The sequence below is a fragment of the Astatotilapia calliptera genome, chromosome 6 (assembly GCF_900246225.1).
Source record: "Astatotilapia calliptera chromosome 6, fAstCal1.2, whole genome shotgun sequence".
NCBI classification, from domain to species: domain Eukaryota; kingdom Metazoa; phylum Chordata; class Actinopteri; order Cichliformes; family Cichlidae; genus Astatotilapia; species Astatotilapia calliptera.
In genome coordinates, this window is record NC_039307.1 from 29373603 (window position 1) to 29392154 (window position 18552).

Here is an 18552-nt window from a genome sequence, read left to right on the forward strand (position 1 = left end):
ATGCTGAAAACAGGAATAGATCAACAGGGCCTTTAATCCAAAAATAGTTTCTGCCCTTCCCCTCCTTCCTCCTCATCCCGACTTACCTCCCCGCCACTCCCTCCTCCCCTGTCTGCTTGTTTGGAGTGATTGAAGAAAAGGGGAGATGTGTGCAGCCTTCACATGTACTACACACATACACAGTCACAGACAGCAGTGTGTGCATGCGGACATATTGTGGTGCAGAGACAGACGGATGATGTCCATTACCAGGCCGAGCTGTCCGGAGCCAGGCGGAACAGCTGCAGCCAGATCGCACTGATCTATCACTGTTCTAATGAAGCTGTTATAGCCAGGCCCAACCAATCAATCTCTGAGCCACTTAATCAATTAAACCATTAATCAGACATAGACTCTAACTGTTCTTGGCCCTTTGAGGGATAGTTTTATATATATTCCAAGACATGACGACAGAGGCACACAATCCTGTGCTTATACACGCAGGCACAGAGTCGGTCTCCTATAAAAATAAGCTCCACTTTTCTTTGTTGCTGCAAGAGGTCGACAAGCAGAACAGTTTAATGTGTCTTCGTTTGCATTTTCATAAGAGGTACAGCTGAATGAGGTGCAGTGTACACTTAGGAAAGCAGGTAACATTTGCAGGTGAGACACTCAGTGATAATTATTGTATCACTTCTGTTTCTTGTGCTTGAAGATTTAATTGGTATGAAAAAAATAGCTTCATAAATGCATTTGCTCTTTTTTCTGGCTGAATCACTCAAAAATGACTGTTTGGAGGTTTTGAAGAAAAAAAAAAGATGTTTTTAATGGTAACCTTGGGCTCTGGAGAACATTAATCGACATTTTGTAGTATTTTCTGGCATTTTACAAACTAATAGCCAGAACACACATTACTGATGATGTTTGTTTTAATCTCATATCATCTAAATTTAATGACTCCCCACAGCTGTCTTTCACTTTTTCATGTGGATTGCAGTAGAAAATTGCAAGCAAACTTGAGAATTTATGATCTGCTACTCAGGGGCCTGCATAATGTGACTGCTATAACTATTGCTCAGTAAGTTGCCTTCACTATTATTCAGTTGTCCAAAGTATGATTGGTAGTAACCGTCTTTATCTTTCAGTAATCCTGATTGTTATCCTGAAATTATTTTCAGGGAGACACTGTAAATTGCTGCCGTTATGAAAAACGTTTTCACCATTTCAATACAGACATTGAGCTTCTTGGCTTCTTTAGCAATTTATTTCCCCCTCATCAGTCAGCATGCAACTTAGCTTCTGGAGACAGCACCCAATAATTCAGATCTCTTGGGGCAGATACAGTATCTAGATACAGGATAACATATCTAACCCAACTTTTCCTGTTTCGTGTATTGGACACTGTTTTTTAGATGGTATGGTCTAACAAAACAATGTTAGCAAACAACAAAATTTTGACCTACATTTTTTTCTTCTTTTGTTGGTGAGTGCCACCACCCAAAGGAGGTGTTATTTATGTTTATTATGATATCTCTGCTTGCTTCTCTTTCCTCTCACTCCCTTCTCTGCCCTCCCTGACCCTGGTCCTGCCTGAGGTTTCTTTGTGTTTAGAGGGAGTTTTTCTTCCCGCTGTCGCCAAGTGCTTGCTCATCATGGGTTGTGTGGTTGTTGGGGTTTCTTTCTAATACCGCAGGGTCTTACAGTATAAAGTGCCTTGAACCAACTGTTGTTGCGAATTCATGTTATGTAAATAACATTGAATTAAATAATATCCCCTTATAAAGCCAATGGTTGCTCCAGGGGACATTTCAGTCTCTGGTTGCTTAGCTAACTCCGAATATATTTAACAACTCCCTATATGCAGATTAGTGGTACCCTTCCGTTGTTGTTTTGTTTTTTTAATTTAAACTAACCCATGATGCCAATAATTATTTAGCCTGTCATCCCTTAAATTTCATTGGCTTTTAGGGTCTCTGGTCACCACATCACTGCTAGTCACCTCCTTGAGGCTTAAAAGTAATTTTGGGGGGTTAAAGTAATTTTATTGGCTTAAATTAATCAATCTTTATTTTTCTGAAACAGACTGATTGCATTGGACTAATCTATGAGCACAATTAAGACTGGCAAACCCTACAGGCCAGCCTAATATGTCTAATATATAAAATCCACCCCAGAAAGCTGTCGGTACCAAAAACCTCATCCTTTGCTTATTAATTCTGCATATTCATATTCAGATATTAATGTATGTACCTGTGGTGCTGTGTGAATTCTGATATCTGATGGGATTGTGGTTATTTGATTCATGCCTTTGAACTAAATTGGATGAAACAGTGTCACTGTAAGGACTCTACGTGAATGGAATACAAGTTTAAAAAAAACTATTAAAGACGTATTCAGACTTTGCCAGTAAGGTACTTCATGCTGAATGGCTCTAATGAAGGTGTGCTGTGTATCAGGCTGTATGCTATAGGCTTATGGGCATGTCCTTTGATGACTTGGATGTCTGGTGAATCATACAATGCTAACAATAAAGTGTATTTGGCCTAAGCACTAACAGGTCAGGAAACCAGCAGTGAAGGAGCCCTTACACCCTGTTGGTGCTCTATAACAACTGTCACTGGGCATCTCTCACAGTATGTAGGTACAACTGTTTTGACTACGAACAAGTGATTTTCATTTTTGACTTTAACACCTTTGGGACAATCCAAATTGGGACTTGTATAGTTTCATTCTGCTGCAAGTGTTTTAGCTTTAAGGGAGTACCCAAGGAAATGCCAGTACATGTTCCCCTCCGCCGATCTGTCCTCTTTTCCTCAAGGCCACGTCCCCTCACTCACTGGAGTAGTGAATGGTGAGCTGGAATAGTATCCTCTTGCATATGAACCTTATTTACTTATGCCAAGGGCCTCTTACTCACAGTTCCTCAACTCTGTGTGACAGAAGGGCAATGGGAGAAGGGTGGATAAAGACGAAGATGGGGTGACAATGAAGCAGTGTGAGATAGCAGGTCGCCCTGCAGCTTTCTGGATGAAGAAAAGAAGGAGGAAACAACCTGATTTAGTAGCAAGGCATTTCTTGTTTGTCTCTCCTGTGATCCGTTCTCCATCTCGCCCTAGGGTGGTTGGCACAGGACAGGAGAACACAAAGCTGTGCCATATTACAGCAACAACTTTTCACGTCAACTTTTGCCCTATCCGACCACTCGCCTTTCATCTCTCACTTGTCTTTTAATATTCTTCCTTTTCTCTCACGGGATCAGAGGCTCCTTGTTTTATTCTCTTTCTCCTGTCAGAGGAGAAAACTTGCAGAAGCAAGCACTCCTCTATGAATCTGTTTGTTATGCTGTCATTAAGCTCACAATATGAAGCCACATCTATCTCCCCTTTTCATTATATGCTACATGTTTTGTTTTCTGTTTTACATTTTTCTTGTTATCACTTTATTTTTCTGGTTGGATGTTTGTTTTATCAGTTTCATTGGCACATTTTCATTCATTTCCGCGCCTTTTGAGGCGATAAGAGGTAATGTTTAACGAGGGTTTGGGCACGAAGAAACCTGAAAAGTCTAATGTAATGGGAACAGCGAGGAGTGGAAATTAATTTGTCATTAAATGAAAAAAGTGGTTGTACAGACGGATAAGCAAACCCTTCTTTTCCTTTCAGACTGTCGGCAAAGTGAATGTCAAAACCTTGTGACATTTGGGAGTCCACGCAAGGGTGATTGACACCAACTTTTACCTGAACGTGTATGAGAGACTGGGCTGTGTGTGTGGGTGTGTGTTCGCGCATGATTGACATGGTAAATTGGAAAGGTCAACTGGTGCTGGTGTTTGGTACAGACAGGCAGACAGCAGGAAGATGTAACCTTGCCAGAGTCCACATTTATAGAGGGAAGGAGAATCGGATCCAGTGACAGGATTTTGCTCAAATAAAGAGAGTAAAGGTTGTATGAAAACCAAACTTTGTTATGTAAACCTGCTCACGGCTGTTTACATGCTGTGTATCAATGATAGGTCTCCACAAATTCTTCTTAGATTTTCAGAGACAGACGCACAACTCGGTATAAGAAAAGAAAGCATATTTTAACATCTGGGTCCATCAGGAATTGCCCTTAGGTCTGAGGTCAACGCTCCAGCAAGCTTATTATTTTACATGCTTGTGCGCACACGTGTTTGTGTGTCGAGACGGGTCCCTGTGCTTCTCCCTGTAAATGTATCAGTATTGGAAGTTGGAGCGTTGCATTTGTATCGCTGCTGATATGAATTTCAAATAGGTGTGTGTTTGTGGCTGTGCACGTATGTGTGTTAGCACGTGTGTGTTTCGGAGCAGGAAGAAGGAACAGAGAGAAAAGGGAGTGAGATTGACAGGGTAAATTGGAATGGTAAGGGTTTTTGAGGTTGAACTTTGGGTTTTTAAGCAGCCAAGGGAGGGAAAGAAAAGACCCAAACGCACTGCTAAAAAAGTATTCTTTTGCTTGGGGAAATGTGACAGTGGATGTCGATGTGGGTGGATGCGGGGGGAACAAAGCGAAGCTGAGCCGGGGAATAGATTGTCACCGAGGGGCAAGGGTTGTCTTGTTGTATGTAGATGGAGGGAAAGAAGAAAGGCCCACTGGGGCATTTTATGTGTTAAAGGGTTATGAGAGGTTGGGGTGAGTCATGGAGGGTTTCGGGGTGTTGCAGCAAATAGGTGACCCTGAGCTTGGGACTGAAGGTTCAGTACCAGCACACCAGGTCATCCAGAAAGCTAAAACAGTCACACATTACGCACATACCAAGCACACAGGATTGTTGTACTGAATAGCAGGCACAGGAAGCAGATACTGTAATTATTACCTCTTGTACACAAACCCATACTGTAGACACCCTCATGTGCAGCGACATCCATTTGCACAATTTGCTACCACTCACAGAGGACACGGTGACCTCCGCTTGTTTATGGGTCCTTCAGGCAGGCGAATACACAACAGTGAATTAATGAATACAAATCCTCCCCAAGGTCGAGGCGTACTTAGGCACAAACTAATATTTTCACATGACCTCAAACTGTTTTAATAAGATTAATATCAACCATGATGCTGATGTTGGATATAAAGGCAGAAAATGACAGGAGCCACCTGTGCTACAGTAATTATCTCAGTAGTGCAATGCACATCGATTAAGACAATGAATGATCCAAGGCATTTCACAGGGTTCTGAAACACAAAGAGAGATTGGGAAAGCAGCGGAGGGAAAAAAAGTGCTATGAACGTCAGATGCTTTGTTGTGTCGTGAACACACGCACACACACAAACACAGTCTTTTGGTCTTCCTCTCCGTCTGTTGTCCCCTGATGTCCTCATTGTTTCTGTGTTCCTGTTGGAAACTGAAGATGACTCAGAATGACACATCATTTGAATTCACATGCAGGAGTGTGTGCCCTCAGACCAAATCCTGCATGTTCCTGTTTGTCTGTGTGTCTGTTTGCATTTGTGTGTGTGTTCCATGTTTGTGCAAGCCCACATGTGTGTGCTGTCACCCCGTTAGACTCTCCAAAATAATAGATTTAGTAATACTGCTACTTGACAGCACAAACTGTTCTCCACTTAAAAAGCCATGTTTGAGTGTGTTAGGAATAGTGTAGAACATTTTGTCCTTTACTTTCTGTTTTAAAAGGACTGCTGTTCAATACAAATCTCAAGAAACAATTCTTGAGATTTGTATTGAAAACATGATATATGCTCTGTGTGCAATTTAAATCGTACACCTTGCAATTTGTCTAAAACAGCACTACTAAACCATGTCCTCACAAACGTTCAGCTTTGTTTAAAACTGCTTATAGGTGAACTCAGTTCTGTTGGTATTATGGCATATGTAGTTTATAGATAAATCCATTTCAAAGCAGCCATTTTGACACTGTATACTAGTTAAATACAGGCGTTACTAATCACATTAATGAAGCTGAGTTCTGTTTAGACAGAGAGCCTTCATTAACTGAGACATGCCTGCAGATGTCCTACTACAGAGAGAGGTGATTGCTCACACAGCCTGTAGCTAATGCCTCGCTCACACTAGAGTAAAAACAGGATAGCAGCTTCCTTGTGAGTAGGAAAAATTATTGTTTCCTCACTGATTGCACTGAAATTTTAATCATGCACCACCCTCAACCGCCTGTCTGGACTTAACGTGAATATCTGTGTATGTAGACAGCAACCGACTTGCAACACGTGTCACTGGATTCGTGATTTTTGCAGTTTGCATGTATTTGCCAACGTGACACGATTTAGTCACAAACTAATTGCAAAATGACTCCTTCTTATTGTTGTTTTATTGCTGTCTCGATGCGCCAATTTTTCTTTTAAGTCAGTTATTGACTGTAAGTGGTCACAGACCTGGTCTCTGCTTTTCAAGCAGCCATTTCAAAGACAACAAGCTTGCAAGTTCAATTTACACTGTTGCAATAATTTTGGTTGTGCTGTGGTCTCTGACCATCATTTCCCCTAATGTGACTGTACCATAACTTCCCAAAGATAGACCAGATTTGCAGATATGTGGCAAATAGCACTACTTTGATTTATCATTAGCTTGTTCTTAAAAAAAATTATCATCCTAGCAAGTTACTGTATTTTTTGCATATACTAGCAGTGGATACAAGCGGGTTAAGCTTTATTTTTTCTACATAGTTAAGCCTGTTGCACAGGTGATGTGATAAAAGACACTTAATGGCTTTTACTCGTGAAGGTTTAGACTGCACAGTAAAGTGCTAGTACTAAAAATGTCATCTGCACTGATCAGAGCTGTGCACTAAGAAGAAAGTTCAACATCTCAAGGATATCTTTTCATTATCTGGCATCACTCACCGGCACACTGGCAATCAGGCTAAGCGCTGAGACAAACATAGTTATCAACTCGATAAGTAAACCCATGGTTTATCAATCTGGCTACAAACACGTTCACGTAAAAGAGGTAGCGTTAATCTTCTGACTACCCACAAACATGAATTAGTCTACTGGCAGCAGTGCGTCTGATTTTACAAAGGAAGATAAAACTATAATAATAGAAAAAATATAAAGAGATTACACGCATACTGAAACCAACTCAGCTGCTGCCAACAAAGCAGTGACGTGGGGAAAATTGGGAAAAAAAATACAGACTGCATACGTTAACAGAGTATCTGTGCTCTGCAGTGTTGGGTAAGTTACTTTAAATTACTAGTTACTTCTATCAAAAGTACCGTAATTGTCGGGCTATAAGCCGCTACTTTTTGCACAAGCTTTGAACCCTGCGGCTTTTAGTCAGGTGTGGCTTTTCTATGGATTGTCCATGATTTTTGTCATATCGTAAGACGATTTGTTTTGTTTGTTCCGCTGTTGTACGGCACTACGTTGCCTGGCGGAAGGATCGGGGTTCAAGAGTGGTATGTTAGTCACATGTCCGTCCGCCAGGCAACGTAGTGCCGTACGAAGTAGCGCGAAAAACAAACTTCAAAGTAGCGGTACGCGTTCAGCGGGAGGCGTGGATGATGAGCGGCGATAAACTTGCGAAAAGCAAGTTATGCCCAACTCCACCGGTGGATTCTGACAGCGTGGAAAAGTGTGAAAACATCCACGATCACCAACGGATTTTGAAGGGCTGGACTGCTGCATGATGGTGAGGAGGACACCGCCACGGCCCTTCTGAGGGTGTTCGACTCTGACACTGACAATGAGGATTTCTTTGGTTTTGAAAGTGACAACGAAGGAGAGAAGCGGAGAGTGGATGACGAAGCCATCCTGAGCCTGTTCGTTTCCGACATTGGAGAAGAGGACTTTGGTGGTTTTAGAGCGCAGGAAGAAGAGAAAGATGGTGAATGACTGACTTTTCTTCTTGTTAAAGCCGTGTCACTGCACCTGAGCCTAAAAGGTAGTCCGAATCTATTTTTCTGGTGTGCTGTAGGTTATTGTTATGTACTACATGTGCAAATATGTACCCATAACTTGTTTTTCAAAATATTAATAAAAGTGATGTCTCCAAACAGCCATCTCTTTCCTGACAATTCCCTTTGTGCATATTCTCTTACATATGATAAGTCAACATTGAAACACCTGCGGCTTTTAGTCAGGTGCGGCTAATGTATGTACAAAACAGGATTTTCCCCTGATTTTAGCTTGTGCGGCTAATATTTAGGTGCGCTTTGTAGTCCGGGAAATACGGTAACTCAGTTACTTCAAGTTACTCGTTATTTTCAAAGTAAACCTTGGTTTTACTCAGACTTCTCTTGTTAATGTGTTGCTTCCGTAACTGGATACCCAGCAAGATTGCCAGTCTTCTAGCTTGCTTACTTGCCACAAGTGCACTGTGCCACCTACCAATAGAAAGGAAAAAATAATGTGCGCATTTCCACGAGAGAAATCCCACGCCTGGACCGTCATTGACTGCTGCCATGATTCTAGCCTACGTCACAGCGTCATGTGCGCTTTTTACATCCAACACAAAAACTGCAGTCGTGGTGCTTTCGATTGTACTCAGAACTCGGAAATTCTGCCTTTCGAATAGGAAGATGTAGGTAACACCAGACTGCAGATGAGCTGCATACAGGGCTGGACTGGGACAAAAAATCGGACCGGGCATTTTGACTGACCGGCCCACCATTATAGGAACAATCATAAAGCCTTTGAATGAAAACAAACGCTGTTGTGACAGTGATGTACACTGTTCTGATGGTATAAATGCATCAATCTATTAGTCGTTTGTTGTAAGATTCAGATAATAATTTTTTAAAAGCTAGACATTTTAAATGAGAATAGGAAAGAAAAGTATTTCCTTGTGCCCCCCTCTCCCTGTTAATGCCCTACCTGGCCCCCTGGCAACACTTTGCTAGACCCGCCCCTGCACAGTTACCAGCTGTCAGCTACGTAGAAAAAGGATCCTGGTGTTATTTGTCTCTCAGAAACAGTTCATAACTTCCCTTCAACTCACTCATGTGACCTAAAAGGTAAACCTGTTTTTCCATCACCTGTTCAGCTCTGATGATCCAGTAAGGACGTCTCCTGGTTTCATCTTCATGTTTAGGTTGCTGCTGTTGTGCTCTTTAGAAGACGCTACTTTTTAAAATGCAGTGTGTAGCATTTAGCTGCATTATCATTAAATGAAGTAAAGTATGCCCACAGTTTTGAACAGTCAGCTGTGACCGCAGAGCACAAAATGCAAACACAGCAACATCACATGTGATCAGTTTATACGAGCAATTCTAGCCTTGAGTATCCAGCCCTCCTTAGTCCTCTGTGGCCCTTCGCCTGATTTCATGTCACAAAGCAGACGGGTATAGGATGAAGGAAATTCAACACAGGCACAGTGTCAGCTGGCTCGACAAAACACTGGGTTACTTCACATAGTCCCTGGTTCTTTGATAGCAGAGATGAGTGTTTGACTATGGGAATCGCCTTGGTGTGGCCAACTACGAGCCGTCTCAGGAAACGCGAGCGAAGCATCTCACTCTGAACCATGGATTAAAACTCGAAACATAACCTAGTCCCAACCAGGTTATCTGTTGAGCATAAGTTACCATGGTGATTTAGCTGGTGAAAAGAGAGCCGCTCGACACAGCTCACAGGTGTTTCCAGTGTTGCAGACAAAGCACGCCTCCTCTCCAATACTGAACACAGCTGTCACAAGAGGTGGAGAGTGTCATCACAACAAGCATCAGTCTTAAAAGATATTGTGCCACTAACAAAGGCCCAAAAAGAAGCAAATTTGTCTTATGGATGCATTTCAGTTCATAGGAACAAGTTTTGACATTTAATACCTGGCGATAGCCGACCACCGATTTATCTTATTTCCACAAGAAATGCTGAAAACTTTTGAACAGCTTATCCTTCTAAAGTTTTTCCCTCAGTTTGTTTTAGGAAGCGTTTTTTCACCCTCATGAGCTGCTTGCTCACTCTTTGTCACTTGTGCTATAGACTCTGTGTGTGTGTGTGTGTGTGTGTGTGTGTGTGTGTGTGTGTGTGTGTGTGTGTGTGTGTGTGTGTGTGTGTGTGTGTGCTCACCCTACGCACAGGCTGAGCGAACTTTGCATCAGAATCTAAATTAAGCCTCTGACATACATTTATCACTGCGCACACACACACACACACACACACACACACACACACACACACACACACTCCCAGTATTGTAAAGTTGAGTGAGTGGCTGAGCGGCTGAATAGAAGCGTGAAGGGGTAGTGTATTGATAGATGAATAGTGAATGTAGATTTTCTGCCAGTAGAATGTCAATTCCATCATTTTCTCACAGCTTACACTCCTGCTACATCCAGACTTATGACAAATAGAGGGAGAAAGGCAGAAGGCGAAAGATAGAGGGGGAGAAGAAAAGACTGAATGAGAGACACAAAATTTGGTAGCTGGCAGTTGATGGATGGGCTGCAAACAGCTTGTCTTCCTCTGGACTCCATGATAACATAGCCTTCCCTTTCTTGCTGTCTGTTTCTCCTCGTCATCCATTTCTCTGTTTCTTGCCTTTTGTGTGTATGGTTTTTCCTCCTTTGTGTGTTTTTTCTCCTCCCTCATCTTGAGCCTCTTTATCCAGTATGCCTCCAAATCGCTGAGACTCTGCTGACTTGTGAAAGCTTGAATTTTCTTTTGCTTCTTTTAATGTGTATTTGGTGAATTGCTTTTTTTTTTTGCTGCACCCCAAGTAAATACTTGAAATCTAAATTAAATGTCTCCCATTTCTCTTACTTCCTATCCCTCTTTTTCTCCAACTTCTTTTCATCTCATTCTCTGTGGCTGACGGACAGTTGGCAAGAAAAACCGCGGGTCAACAGGTAAAGAAGCCATTTGCATTTGCATTATCTTCCTTGCTCTGTCTGTCTAAACAGAGACAAATGTTGCCTTGATCCTTTCCTCTCTCCAGAAGTTGAGAGCTAAGAGCTGCTCACTGAAGCCACACTGGTTGAAGTGATGAGAACAAACTGTAAGGGATGTTTCCCCACTAAAATCTCACTGTTTTCTGCTTCATGGCTACAAAACTTAGAACTCAACATCTTTTAATTTCAAGGTCATCAACTCAGTTAATTTTAATAGAGATTGTCCATTCTGTCTGCTACCAACACTAAAAAAATGTTGCAATTCTGTGATGACATACGCAACAATCAAGTTAAGATATGCACTATCACCGGGCTAGCATTAGCTTTCTAACAGTTAAATGGACGTGGGAATCTAAAAAGATCCTTTGCAATTCTTTGGAAGCTGAAAGGAGCAGCATATATCGGCCTTGAGAGGAGACTCTCCACTGTGGCTCGAAAAGACCACACATTCATTGGCTAATTACTTTATGAATAACAGTTTGTTAGCCAGTAAGCTATTGTTTCATATTTTGATGCGTAGCATGACCAAGATTTTCAAAACAGACTTATTGTTCCTTTTTGATTCTATGTGACCCCAAACTAGTGAGACCTCTTCAGCAGAAAAATGTTTACAGAGGTCAAGTCAGAAAGCCGTTTTCTCATAGACTTCTACAGCACTGTGTGTTTTTGCAACCATAGCTATCGCCATCTGGTGGCCTTCACATAAAATGCAGATTTTATGTGAAGGGCACTTATGGATCGACTTCATTTTTCCAACCCTGAATCTATGTGCGTGTTTTATGGGCTATTCAGAGATGCTGAAGACAAATGACTCCCCTCACAGGTCAAGAAAAAATGATACGTAGAAAATAATAACTAGTGCAGCTGCCTGTATAGCACTGCTCCAATTTAATAAGAAACGCAGGGTGGGGTATAGAAGTAATTTGTGCCTTTATCCTGAAATATACTTTTTCAGGTTTCAGGAAATAATATTTTTCTCTTAAATTAGAGCTGGTGAAATCAACTTTGTTTAATGTGGTAAAATGTTAGTAATAGCTAAATTTATATAAATGCTTGAATATTCAACAACATATAATGTTAACATTTTAAATAAAATCTGCCACCACCATGTTAGTTAGAGCCAAGTTTTAATCAAGTAGCTTATGTTTAAGTACGATAGTTTTCTTTTATTTTGATGTAAAACTGATTCTTCTTCAATAAGAAGTCCAGAAAATCATAAAAAAAAAAAGTAAATCATAAATGAACTAAAACCCAGTTCTCTCAGGCTCTGTTAGTAAAACATTTACATTTAGCAGAGGCCTATAAAGTCTGCCTGTAACAGGGTGCCAGCTCTGATTTTCAGTTGGATGTAATGCCATTTTGTTGTTTTTAAACAAACCCAACATATGGCTCGTTATCCTTAATGTTTCCACTGCAGAAATAAGATGTGCGGTTTTTAAAACAATCTTCATTTGGACTTATTCTTCCAAAATTCGTGGCAAAAATTAGGAGAAACACCCGTTAGCCTCTAGTAACGCGTTATCTATCTTATTTATCCACCCCACCACTATCTTTAGTGCCACTCTCAAATACATAACAAGGCTGAAGAAGGACTACAACTTTAGCTTCACTACATTTGTAATTGAATCACTTCTGCCAATTTGCTGCAACTGCCTGACATTATCACTATGGTGCATATACAGTTATAAATGGCTTTTCTAAGGCTTTGCATTGTTTAATGGAAGTTTAGTGAGGCAGATCATATGGGGTGGAGTTTTATTTTTAATGTGAGTATAGACTGCGTCATTGATATTTGATGTCAAGGTTTCAGGGTGCTAGGACTCACAAGGAGGTGCCGCATTCAGCTCTGCGGGAAGGTGGTAGTGACGACAGTAACTTCCAATCTGAGGAAAGTGTTGACTCACACGCTGCAGGTGTTTGCAGGAGTGAAAGTGGTACTTTTAAAATGCTGATCGTGAGCAGAGCTCTTAAGTACACTGATTTGATTATACAGTGCTGTGTAAAAGTATTTGCCAGCTTCCCGATTTTCAAAAAGGGTCTTTTTTTAAACATTTGTCACATGTACGCATTATAGATCATTAAAGAATTTTTAATTTTTCTCATTTTCTAAAGGAAAAAACCTATCCAAACCTATCTGGATCAGTATTTGCCTGTCAAGCCTAATAACTGGTTGCACCACCCTTCGTCGCATGAAGTGTTTGTGATAACTGGCAATGGGTCTTTCACGGGAATTTGGTTTGCAGAATTTATGTTAATTCAGCCACATTGGAGAGGTTTTAAAAAAACAACTTGTCTCAATCTGATTTAGAGCCAGACTTTCACTAGGCGACTCTAAAACCATTTATTTTGGTTTTGAGCCATTTGTGTGTGGACTTGGTGTAGTGTTTTGGGTCATTGTTCTGGGGGCATCAGGGCATGAACCAATGGTCTGACCAATGGTCAGAATGGTCTTTGCTCAGTGGGCTTTGATAAGTAATTGTTGATCAATGGGCATGACAGTATGCATATTAATGATCAACTAACTGACCTCACAGCCCATTGTTCATTCAGTGGGCTGGTTTCAGTCATTGTGCAAATGTACTGTTTGTAATGTTGGGGAAACGTGCCGTCAGCTGAGACTGAAGAAGTCACTTGGATGAGTGACGAAATGCAGCAAAAGTCTCAGACCATCACACTACCACCAACATGTTTGATTGATCTTTTTAGTAAGTGTTGTGTTAGTTTTACACCAGATGTAACGGGACAGAAAAAGTTTAGCGTTTGTCTCGTCAATCCACAGAAGATTTTACCAAAAGCCTGAAGGTCATCAAGAATATTTTCTGGCAAAAGTCAGATTAGCCTTTGTGTTTATTTTGGTCCACAGTGGTTTTCTTCTTGAGTCTCCCGTTGATGTCGTTTTTCCTCACTCACTTTCTTATTGTTGAATCGTGAACTCTGACCTAAACTGAGACAAGTGAGGCCTGCAGTTTTTCACAAAATGTTCTGAGTTTTTTAGTGACCTCCTGGATGAGTTGTTGGTGCGCTCTTGGAGTTATATTGGTACACTAGTTCACCATTGGCTCTCATCGTGGTTCACTGGAGCCCTTAAGCCTTAGAAATGACTTTGTAACAGTTTCTAGACTGATAGTTCCCAATGACTTTGTACTTCACTTTGTCAGACAGATTCTATTTAAGTTCCTTCTTGGTTCTGCAGGTCTAGCAGTAATCAGGCCTGGGTGTGACTAGTGAAATTGAACTTGGCTTTTTTTAACAAATGTGGTTAATCATGAAATTCATAATTTAACAATGGGGGGGCAATTACTTTTTCATACCGGTCTAGGTGGGGTCGGATAGCTTTTTTCTTTTAATAAATGAAATTTAAAAACAGCTTTTTGTTTTAACTCTGGTTATTTTTTTTGTCTAATATTAAAATTTGTTTGATAATCTGAAACATAAGTGTGACAGATGTGTCAGGAAGGGGGCAAATACTTTTTCACAGCACTGTAACTCGCTGGCTTTGCTTCATTTTGGCAACATTTTCTCTGCTAAACTCATGCTACTGTTTCTTCATCAGCACATACTTGTATAATTCCATTTGTGCACGTTGTCTTTTTAGTGTTGTAACTGTTTGCAGGTGTGTGTGTGCAATTAACTTTTTGTCAAAGGTTAATGGGTGAAAAAAAAATTCATCTATCTTTTCCTCCGGTGTGCTCAAAAAAGTTTGCAGGCGTGAAGCCGTTGCACACACGCTTATTTCACTATAGAGATGATGAAATGTTACCTCATTATGTCATATTTGGTTTTGTCAAGCTGCTAAAAAAATACTAAAAATTAATCAAATAGTTATTGAGTACTCCCCAGAGCCTAACTCCTGCTGCTGCCTCACCATTACTGCTGTGTGTTTCCTGTTTCCTCACCTACCTCCTCCATTTCTTTCCCATCTTTCCATCTCCTGCTTTCATCACTTGCACAGAGTGATGACAAAGATAGATAGAAGCTTTGGCAGCTGAAGGAAGAGATGAATATTTAAAATCGGGCATCTTTCTCTGTCCTCTCACTGCATCCCATCCTTTGTCTGTCTCCCCTTGGGGCTTGGATCTCCAGCTCTTGGTGTGGTGTGGCACAGTATGCGTGCGTGTGTGTGGCATGTCTTGGCTTGTGGTTTTCTATTGGCATTCTAAGGCGAGTGTAGTCAGATGATGACACTTAGCTGTCAGCATGCAGCATTAATGAGCGCAGTGACACGCACAAACACTCACCCCACTCTCACACACACACGCAGCATTCCCCAGGGAGATCAGCAAATGATCACCTTCTCCTCTCTGTGTATCCTACAAAATACATATATATTTTTTTAACCTCTCATTTCCACTGTCCCTCCATTTCATTTCTCCCTCCAAATTCGTGCTTCCTCTTTCGACATCGCACTATTTTTTCTCAAACTTTTTTGCCTCACTTGTGTGTGTACTCAAAGTGTGATATGTGTTAGTTGGCTGTGAACCATGCAGACACGTATCTGACAACTCTATTAATACACAGCCAGCTAATACCAGCTTCCTCCTGTGTGGATTTTTGCACGTGTGTGTACGTAAAGAGAGATGTGTGTGCTCAGTCCTCAACCAATCCCTCCCTGCACTCGAGGTCTCTGCAGAGATTTGTCTGAAAGGCTTAAAGCGTACAGATCTCCAGTCATAGAAAGATCATGCTCACAAATACGCGCAAACACACACACACACACACTCATATATATATCCCAGCTGACTCACCGACACTGTTGGGAGTTTGCAGTGACTGACAGATTTAATAGAAGAACAAGCTGTAATCTGAGGGAATCCATTCAAAGAGGGATTACATTGTAATCTGAGGATAGAATAGCTTTTCATCTTTCTCTCCCTGTCTCGTTCATTCTCCATTTATCAGTCGCTATCTTTTTTTTTGCCCTAAAGCCGCACCGATCCTTTTACTAGCCCTCTTTTTATATATATATATATATCTTTCCGATCCTTGATTTAATTTAGGATTTTTTTCTGCTTCCATCTGACACACACACTTCCAATCCTAGCACAGCTGTGTCACCTCAGCAGCACTTTGCTGTCAATCAGCAATGATTGCGCTGACGAGAGCATTGTAACATTGCAATGCCTCTTTGGTGCTAAATTATACCCAGAACCATGTGCACATACACTTGGAGGAAGCTCACAAGATTTATGTTTTTTTCCCTCTCTGTTACCGCTTTTTCTTTCGTTTTTTTTGCTTCAACAGCTCTTCTTTTTTATCATTCCTCTTTCTATAATGAAGCTTTTTAGCCCCAAGTTGTTGTTCTGATATTGCTCCATTCTGCAGCAACCCGTCCTGCGAGCCCTCCCTCCATCACTCCTGCTTTCCCTGCCTCTGCCACATGGTGTTTCTCATTTGCTAAATGAGGAATCCAATAGAGTTAGATTAAACTTTCTGGACTCTGTTTGTTGAATCTTTAGAGCGAGCCTTTTAGCTGCCACAGCTTAAATGCGCATGTATAATAATGCGCTCTGCCAGTTTGAATATCTGTCCTTGTTTAAGTTGAAGAAGATTAATTTAATAATCCCAGTTTAAACAACTAAAAGGCAAAGATAAGAGGATGATAGGGAATAAGGGAGGGAGGATAGGCGGTGGGGAACAAGAGATCCAGACGAGATGAAATGATAAGAGATTTCCCCAGAGAAAGAGCATGTTAGACACGCTGACAGAGAGAAGAGAAGAGCGAGGATCACACAACCGTATGGCATTTTGCTTCCCCCTCTATTTCTTCCATCGTGTCTGTCACTCCAGGAAGGAAAAGACCATCTGCGGTCCCCCCTCACTTTTTCCCCATCTGCATATATACCCGGTCTCCCTCCTCAAAGCCCTTTTTGTTTTTTGTTTTTGTCTCCCTTGCCATGCCAGTGTTCTTGCTGTCCTGATTTGTCGGTCTGCTCCCCCCAGACGCACAGGCTAGGTTAATAGGTTGGGTTCACATCCCCTTCCATTCATTACTTGTGGCCTTGTTGCTGCTGTTAAGGTCCGCTGATGGTTACTACTCCCTCTCTGACCCCATCTTCCTGCACTGGACAGCTAATGGACACTATACCCTTGTTCCATCTGCTTCTACCTACCTCGGCCTGCCCATCGTCGCTCAGCCTCTTTGCGTCTTCCACCCACTCCTGTTAAGCCATCTTCTTTTTTCTGAGCCCAGACCTTTCAATGTGTTCAACGAAGAAAGTAAGAGTGATAGAGACCTCCGCGATTGCTTCCTTCTGTCTATTCTACCTTTCTTTTGGTGTCACTTTACTTATCTTCTACATTAATGACTCAGCCTCCACTCACTGAGTGTTGGTGTCAAGGCGCTCAAGTGTGTGTGTGTATCTGTGTGTGTGTGTGTGTGTGTGTGTGTGTGTGTGTATCTGTTTGTGCCATCGCTCGCCTGTCTTCCCACCGCATGTCTTATTACAGGTCCGTGTGACAGCGGGATATGACTTTTCAGCGCTTTCTCTCTGATTTTAAAAAAAAAAGGAGAAGAGGGAGAATGAGAGGGGGGAATAAAGAGCAGGGAGTCAATTACCACCTTTTCCTCGTTCCCTTCAAAGGGAAGATCAAAGCTGCTTCTCACCTCCCCTCTATGCCCCCTCCTTTCCTTCTACCCCGACCAACCCCTATCAGAACTAGTCTGTTAATTTACACTCTACTACCCCCCGCACCCCCCACCCTTTTGAAAATCTACATATTCATCAGTTATATAGTCGATGCACTGGGAACCAAGGGAAGTTCACACACACACACACACACACACACACACACACACACACACACACACACACACACACACACACACACACACACACTCTCTTACAGAGCCATAACAGTAACGTATAGGCTTCACAAAATCTTTAAAACACTGACATAAGTTTTTCTGTTTGTCTGGTTTTTTTGCTATATTCTGAACAAATGTTATACTTTTCAAACTGATAACAATTCTAAGGCATTCTCTTCTTATGAGAGGCCATTCAGGCCATAAATCATACTTTCTCGCACACACACAAAATCATAATCTTGCACGTACACCACAGTCTCCCACATACCATTTGGGCAATAAATCATTCTTCATATACTCACACTAGTGTACTTCTTTTTTCTGAGAAGTATAATTGTAACTCAGACACATTGCCATGCTATCTCCAATACATCATTATATACTGGATAGTGTGGTTCAGACAGAAAGAACGCTGTTGTTTATAAGAGCGAGTTACACTGTGTGTGTATGACTGAAAATATGTTTGAGATAAGAGGACACAGTTGTTTAGAAACCGAAAGAAAGTATTATCAGAACTTTTAGTCTTTTCTCAGTCACATCTATATTCTCACACCTCAAATTTCATTGCCATTCATTCAATCTCTGTTACTGTCTTCATTATGAGCAGACACTGTCCAGTTGGAGATGTTGCGCAGTGGGTATGATGCAGTCACTCTTTCTGCTCATCCAGACGATGCAGCATCTGTGCTTTCTCTGTATTGATTCAGCCAGTGTAAACTATGCTTTTTAACAGAATGTAAACAAAACTGCATTGAATTTAGACAAAATTGCGTCAAACAGGACAATGATGCCAGGCACAGAAAATTCCTCCAGAGTAACGTGAGAGACTGACAATCTCATACACAAAGTTATTACTTGGTGGTTCTGCAAACTACTGAATCGTGGGCTGTGCTTAGTTTTCACAATCATGTGAACTAAAACTGTGGAAACTGTGATGACTAG

At 41.4% G+C, this 18552-nt stretch overlaps 1 protein-coding gene across 2 annotated transcripts in view; it reads left to right on the forward strand.

The window, feature by feature from the left end:
• The window catches only part of LOC113024443 (protein sidekick-1), a 311016-nt gene that overhangs the window by 193331 nt on the left and 99133 nt on the right, over nucleotides 1–18552 (forward strand). The window contains exon 6 of one of the 2 annotated variants that reach the window (XM_026171545.1): nucleotides 10737–10763. The exons of the other annotated variant lie outside the window; for it this stretch is intronic. Within the exon in view, the coding sequence (XP_026027330.1) occupies nucleotides 10737–10763 (27 nt within the window). The remainder of the gene's footprint in view (nucleotides 1–10736; nucleotides 10764–18552) is intronic. 2 annotated transcript variants of the gene reach the window in all.